We start from the raw sequence: 6,702 nt of genomic DNA on the forward strand, positions 1-6,702 counted from the left end.
ATTTAAAATAAATTTAAATTATTACAATATATATATAGAATATAATATAGATAGCCTTTATATCATAAAACTGAGAATTTTTTAATTGCAAAAGTATAATAATGTTGGTTTTTAGGTAATGCATTGTTAAGCAGGCCCGTTACAGAAGCTGGAGTTAAGGAGGTGTCAGTTTACTTTCCAGGGGCCAATACTGTCTGGTATGATATTGTAACCTACCAACCATATAAACATGGTTCTTCTAATATTGCCACTCCTATAACAAAGGTCTTAAAAACATTACTGAGCATAGTTATTTTAATATATTAATACAACATTTACTAATCTATGTTTGTCCTCAGATACCTGCATTTCAAAGAAGTGGAACTATTATACCTAGAAAAATGAGAGTTAGGAGGGCTGTTTCCTTAATGAAAGAAGATCCTATAACACTGATAGTGGCAATTGATAATCAGGTATTTAGTATTGAAGTTAATTTTTTTTTTAAGATCTCGAATTCTTTGATATTAAAATGTTTTTCAAATCAGGATAAAGTGGAAATCTTAAAGTTTTAGTTCCCAACTATTTACCTATACACAGGGCTCAATTTGAGGCCTCTACCTAGTTTTTACATTTCATAAAAAATCATTCAAAAGTCATAACGATTGATTATGTTTTATTTAGGCTCATAATATGGAATACCTTCATCCACTTGGAAGGTTATTGTTCTATTACCTCTATTTCTAGAAATACAGCCTATACCACTTAAAGAAGGTGGTATAGGCTTCTTTAAGTGGTATAGGCTGTATTTCTATGCATCAGCTATGTTAGTTGAATAGTTATTTTGAAGTTATGGTGTAAAACCTATCAACCATCATCATCTTAGAGCTCTATAATGAAAACATATTTGGGAATGATTAGTTGACTCTTAAATGGTTTTGGGAGGTAACCACTCTTATTCATTTGGGCAACAGTTGTTACGGTTGCCATGGAGAAATAAAAACACTGGCGATATCTGCGTAGACAACGGGTGCTACGGTGGTCATGGTGAAATAAAAAACACTGGCTATATCTGCGTAGACAAGAGGTGTGATGGTTGTCATGAAAAAAAAAAAAAAATACTAGCGATATGTTGAGCCGAGTGGGTTTTGGTTTTGTGAAGGTGACAGTTTGATTTTTGAACATGTTACGACTGTTCAATGTGAAGAGGTTGATAGTTTATCAGGCCCAGTGTCTTTACTGTTTGAACCGAAATATCACCATATGAGAACTGTTATCGTATATGTTTTGTTTTTCAAAATTATGGTGTTCTACTTCAATGGATGGTCATTAACACTAGAAGTGGGGATATTGTGGCATTGTTTCTTCCACACGTCCTGGATAGGAGAGTTGTGGCAGGTGTCATCTTTCTTACTTCCGGGGAAGGTGAGACGGTGACCGGAAAGGAAATATTGGATAACCTTGCCAGGAGTACACCCTAACACTACGTGGGGTTCGAACCAAATATTATTTTTGTTTTATATTCTTTTGTATAATAATGTAAATTTAGTTAATAAGGTTAAGCATTTAAGTTAAGGTTAAGTCAACCTATAAGTTTTAATTGTTTTATTAATTGATAAGAATTCTTTTTCTTCTTTTTTCATTCTGTGTACATATATTTCTTCTTTTATTAAACTTTTTTACTAATAGTTCTGCTGTTCTTTTTTATGCATATACACTGCTTTCAACTTGATAATTTACCTATGTTATTTTTTGTTCATGGAATATTACGATAATTCAACAGGTGGGTTGGTAACACCCCTAGGTTTTCTGTTATCTACATGTAAAGGTATTCGCCAGTGGTCTTAATTCGATAATTGTTTATATAGGGGTATATTGTAGTTATATTGTTTTAGGGTTTTCGTTATTTCCAAGTGAAAAACTAACGTGGTGTCTAAGAGCAATTTATTCTTTATTGTTTTGTTTCCTTTTGCAATTATATATATTTTTTTCCCTTTAACTCACCCCCTTCTCCGTTGAGAGTAGGCAAGTATAAACGATAAATATATAACTAAAGATAAGTCAAAATTTCCGGTTATACAGTATTTACCAGATCCCTAGAAGACCTGCGTTATCTCAAGATCTATTAGGTTGAGTTCAGCTCTTATGGCTTTAGGATGAAGGTGTTATGCCTAGGAGTAAAATGTTATTCATAAAGAACAAAACATTTAGGTCCCAGAACTGATAGACAGGCTGGTGTCAATCACATATTTTTTCTTCTGTCGGCTAATAAATAGTTCAGGTTCAGCTATTGATGTACAAGGAGACTTGAAGTTCAACCTAAGACTAGGACAAAATGAATTAACTATAAACAAACAACAACCTGTATAAGCAAGCAGTGTACAGCCATAACATATGGATGTAAAGAAATACTTGAAATCTTAAATTACTTAAATTATGTAGTCTTTTCTTAAAAATAATATTAACTTGTATTTTAGGGTAAAGCTTCTGGTTATCTATATGTAGATGATGGAACAACCTTTAGGCATGTTTACAGAAAAGATAGCTCAATGTATATTCATTATGAGTTTTCTGATAACAAACTCAAGTCAAAGTAAGTTATATTCAATATTATATGTATACATTTTATATTTTACAATGTATTGTATCTAATATTATTTTATATATAATGATTGGAAGGGAGATTCATATTGAGCTCATGTATCTTAGATTTATTTAAAAAATTTTAAGTTGTACTGAATAAATATTTTCATTTTGCTTTCATATTGTGCTTTCTAATGTTTCTATTCCTTTAGTAGCTATGCCTTCTCAAGTCTGTTTTCCTTGTGAGTTATGAAATGTATTACAATTTTTATTATTAATTTTTTTTCAGCTTGGTTGGTGATAATCGGTACTCTACTCAATCTTGGATTGAAAGAGTTGTCATTCTAGGTTTGAAACCTGGGTCTTATAAGGCTTTAGCTTCTGCTGGTACGTAAATAAATTATTTACTAAGTTAAAGCCTCTTCATCCCAAAAAATTTATTTAGTAATATTTATGATATATCCTTATTCTAGGCCCATTTTGGTGGTGTAATTTCTAATTCTTAGATTTATTTATGATATTTATAAGGCTTTACTTATTCTGTATGAAATATTTGTGTATAATTTTTTATATATTGTGACAAATACATGGATTGGCCCTGTACATATACTGTGAATGGTATAATTTTAAAAGATTTATTTTTGGGTATGTGGATGATAAATGGATATGAGGACAACCATGATTAATATGGCCAGATTAGGTTAAGAGGATATGGGTGGGATTATTGGATGGAGATCTTATGAATCAGGACAGAGGAGAGAAAAGTGGATTCAAGATCAGCACCGCGATGCTGCCCAGATACTAGTGGGTTATTGCGCATGTAATAATATTTTACAGACCCTCATTTTTCCTTAGATAAAGAAGAAATGAAGCAGCTTGTTATAGATATACCAAGTTTTAGGAAGAAATAATATACTTGTTATAAATAAAATCTTTATTTTCTATTATACCATAAAACTTATAAAAATTAATTGCACAGCAATGTAAACAAAAAGTTTTAAAATTTATGTGAACACTTAGTAGGAGACTTTGATTTGATTGGATGATAAGTTTCAAATTTGATTTTAAATAGGTTTCTCCTCAACTTTTATAGCTCATTTCATGAAGACATCTTTTGATCTTTTCTTTTGTCATTTTTTTTCTTCTGCTACTTCCTCATTGAATACCTACAGATTTACATTAAATTAGACCATGGAATCTATGCTACTAGAATTGGGCATGCGCTTTTAATTATTTAATGTTCTTTTTATACAAGTTGTGAAATGAAAAAACAATAGCAAGGTGTAGTTAGCAGGCACATAAGAAATTCATGTTCTTCATTCTCCCTCCTAATGATTTTTTATTTAAATTTACTTTAGAAAAATCATGATTAGTCCATGAAATATAAATGAATCCCTCATTCGGAAATGGAGATAACTCCCATTGAATAACTATGGAACTTTATATCAGAAAGTTTAATTGATTTTTTTTATGCTTATTAAAAAATAAATTGTGAAAATCTTGAATGTATGAATCTTGAATGAAAATGTAGACTCTAGTTTAATCAAGTAATATATTTTAGATTATTTACTATTTTTGTGTTTTATTGCAGATAATCAAGAAAAGTCTTTAGAGACTGTTTATGATGATTCCAAGAAAGCACTTACAATCAGGAAGCCAGGTTTCAATATTGGCAAGCAGTGGTCAATCAAACTGACGTAGAAAAACTATTTTGAAGTATTTAAAATGAAATATGTGTTTATGTGCTGGGTTTCAGTGAATAAGACTTACATTTGGGAAAAAAAAGAACTTTCATCACATGAATTTATATGGGTTAAGTTGTTGAACTTTAGTTGTTAAATACTTGGTGTGAGTGATTTAATAAACTTACGTTTCCTATTTATTTAGTGTAAGAATTTTTTATATCACATCTGTTTGTAAATATTTGATCACAAAAAATCTTCACTCATCATTCAGGCTCTTGTTAACACTATCGGAAAGTTTTCTGAGACAAGATGATCATTTTCAAACACCACAACAATATTTATCTCAAATTCTAAAACAAGATATAAGTAATATGAAATTAATAAAGAAATTATCATTATAACTTTATTAATATTAAAAAATATTATATTATACATACCTACTTTAAAATTTGTTGTGATTAGAGTAGGGCAAGTAAAGAGTCTTGGGAAAATCATGTAAATTGGAATGTATAAATTTGTAGCAACATTACCTTCTCCAATCTGAATGCTCTGTATTTCTGTAACTGAATTGTTATGGCATTAAATGTATTTATTTTACTGATATTCTCATGTTCTTTAGAAATCGTAAATTATCCAAGATTTTATTATTCATCTCTCTATAAGCTGATCACAAATTAAAGTTATATAATAAGTCTTTAAGTTTTACTTTTAATTGACATTCCATTTGTAAATTATTTTTGTTTTTCAATCATTTAATGAGAATGTGTTATATCTAAAGTTCACTAAGTTAAAAATTAACTTAATGCATCATTAAGTTTAAAGCAGAACAAAAGCACTGATTTAAAAACAAAATAAAACTTCAAGATTTATCGTTGTTTTTACTTACCATCCTTTGCATATCCTTCTGCACATCCACATGTTTCTACTCTAACTAATTGCAGCTCAATAGATTTTATAGGGATTTCGGTATGCTCAATTTTTATCTGAAATACAATATATCAAACATTGGATTTTTTTACTTATGGCTCTTAATAATTTTATTTTTTATGACTCTATTAACCCATTTGCGTCACACAGAAAAGTGAAAAATTTGTTCTTATCACCAAACATTTTTTTTGATAGTATTTAAATGAAAGAAAATATTTCAAATTATGAAAAATTTGAAAAGCAATATTGCATAAATCGAGAATTTTTACTTCATTATAGATTAACAATTATAAGAGGAATGGAATCTTAATTATTTTGCACATGATAATATTTGAAATGGTAATATGGAATATGTGCTTTGGTGATAAATGCCCGAGTGAAATGCGCCAATATATTTACTCCAGTTGCCAGGCAAAATGTACATACATATGTGCTTATGATGCAAATGGGTAATAGAATTAGGTAAGTATTTAAAATACTTGCTCATATTAGTAATCAATTTATTTTTTTTTTTATTTATTTATTTTTTTTTTTTAATTTTTCATAGAAATATAAAATTAAGAACTTTTGGTACTGATTTTTTTCTTTTGGAGTCTGTGTTCATGTAAACATTCATTACTCCTGAGGATTTTATCCAAATCCAATTTTACTATAACTGTCCGAAAGCTGACTTTCTACTCTTCAAACCTTAAAAATTATTAAATGGAGAAATAAAATTCCTTTTTTGTTGTACTTTGAAATTTTTCATGCAATTTTACTGATGGTAAAGTGGTGTTGATGTAATAGCAATGTTTGATGAAAAATCGAAAGATTTTTCAATTAAATAAATAATAATCATGATGAGCTGTTGGGGGTATTGTCCCATTCAAAATTAATTAAATTATAGTAAATTGTTTACAAAGAATAATTTGAACATTCAATTATATAAAAAAATCTTGTAAGTTGACATTTTTTCGAGAATGGATGTATATAAATTTAAAAGGCATATTCTTAAACTATTTTTCTGCATAACCAGCATTAATAAATTTAAAATAATTACTAAACAGTCAATCCAATTTTTTTCAGTGGAATGATTCACATAACATACCTGTCCAGTGAATGGTTTACTGATGCAACAAACAACGGAATCTATAAGACCACTTATTTTAAATCTTGGTATAGTTCCCAAGTCCCTTGGTCCTTCCAGTGATTCAGGAGTTATCACGAAATCTACTTTCTTATTAACTGCTTTAGTGCTTCCAGATGACTAAAATAAAAAAAGAATTATACATGATTTCTTTTTTCGTTTTATTACTTATTACTTCTTCCCTTACACATTTTTTTCCCCAGATTTTTAATCTTTCTAATGTTTCCATTCTACAAAACTATTTTTTTCCCCCCATCACTCATACAAATAAATTTAAGTTTAAGTGTAAAAGAATATATAACCATTTCAAATATTTTAAAAATATATATACATAATACCCAATAATATATAAAAACAAAACAAAAATCATGCATATAAAAATTAAAGTAGAATAAGTAAATATAT

At 28.7% G+C, this 6,702-nt stretch overlaps 2 protein-coding genes across 4 annotated transcripts in view; one reads left to right on the forward strand and one right to left on the reverse strand.

The window, feature by feature from the left end:
* The window catches only part of GCS2alpha (glucosidase 2 subunit alpha), a 39,557-nt gene extending 33,113 nt beyond the window's left edge, over positions 1–6,444 (forward strand). The window contains exons 13-19 of one of the 3 annotated variants that reach the window (XR_010843349.1): positions 116–264; positions 339–452; positions 2,454–2,569; positions 2,849–2,946; positions 4,151–4,371; positions 5,451–5,633; positions 6,237–6,444. Coding sequence is in view for 1 of the 3 variants with exons in the window: in XM_014417942.2 (XP_014273428.1) it covers positions 116–264; positions 339–452; positions 2,454–2,569; positions 2,849–2,946; positions 4,151–4,260 (587 nt within the window). In the remaining 2 variants the exon portion in view is untranslated. Of the gene's footprint in view, positions 1–115; positions 265–338; positions 453–2,453; positions 2,570–2,848; positions 2,947–4,150; positions 5,114–5,450; positions 5,634–6,236 lie in introns of those variants that run through there. The other 2 variants (XR_010843348.1, XM_014417942.2) reach the window with 2 other exon arrangements.
* The window catches only part of LOC106679035 (vacuolar protein sorting-associated protein 26C), a gene marked incomplete in the record, with an annotated part of 8,881 nt that continues 6,565 nt past the window's right edge, over positions 4,387–6,702 (reverse strand). The window contains 4 exon segments of the mRNA XM_067047180.1: positions 4,387–4,594; positions 4,682–4,807; positions 5,131–5,227; positions 6,259–6,417. Of these exon segments, the coding sequence (XP_066903281.1) occupies positions 4,512–4,594; positions 4,682–4,807; positions 5,131–5,227; positions 6,259–6,417 (465 nt within the window).

This window comes from Halyomorpha halys, unplaced genomic scaffold (genome assembly GCF_000696795.3).
Source record: "Halyomorpha halys isolate HHAL.00 unplaced genomic scaffold, Hhal_1.1 Scaffold173.1, whole genome shotgun sequence".
In the NCBI taxonomy this organism is placed as follows: domain Eukaryota; kingdom Metazoa; phylum Arthropoda; class Insecta; order Hemiptera; family Pentatomidae; genus Halyomorpha; species Halyomorpha halys.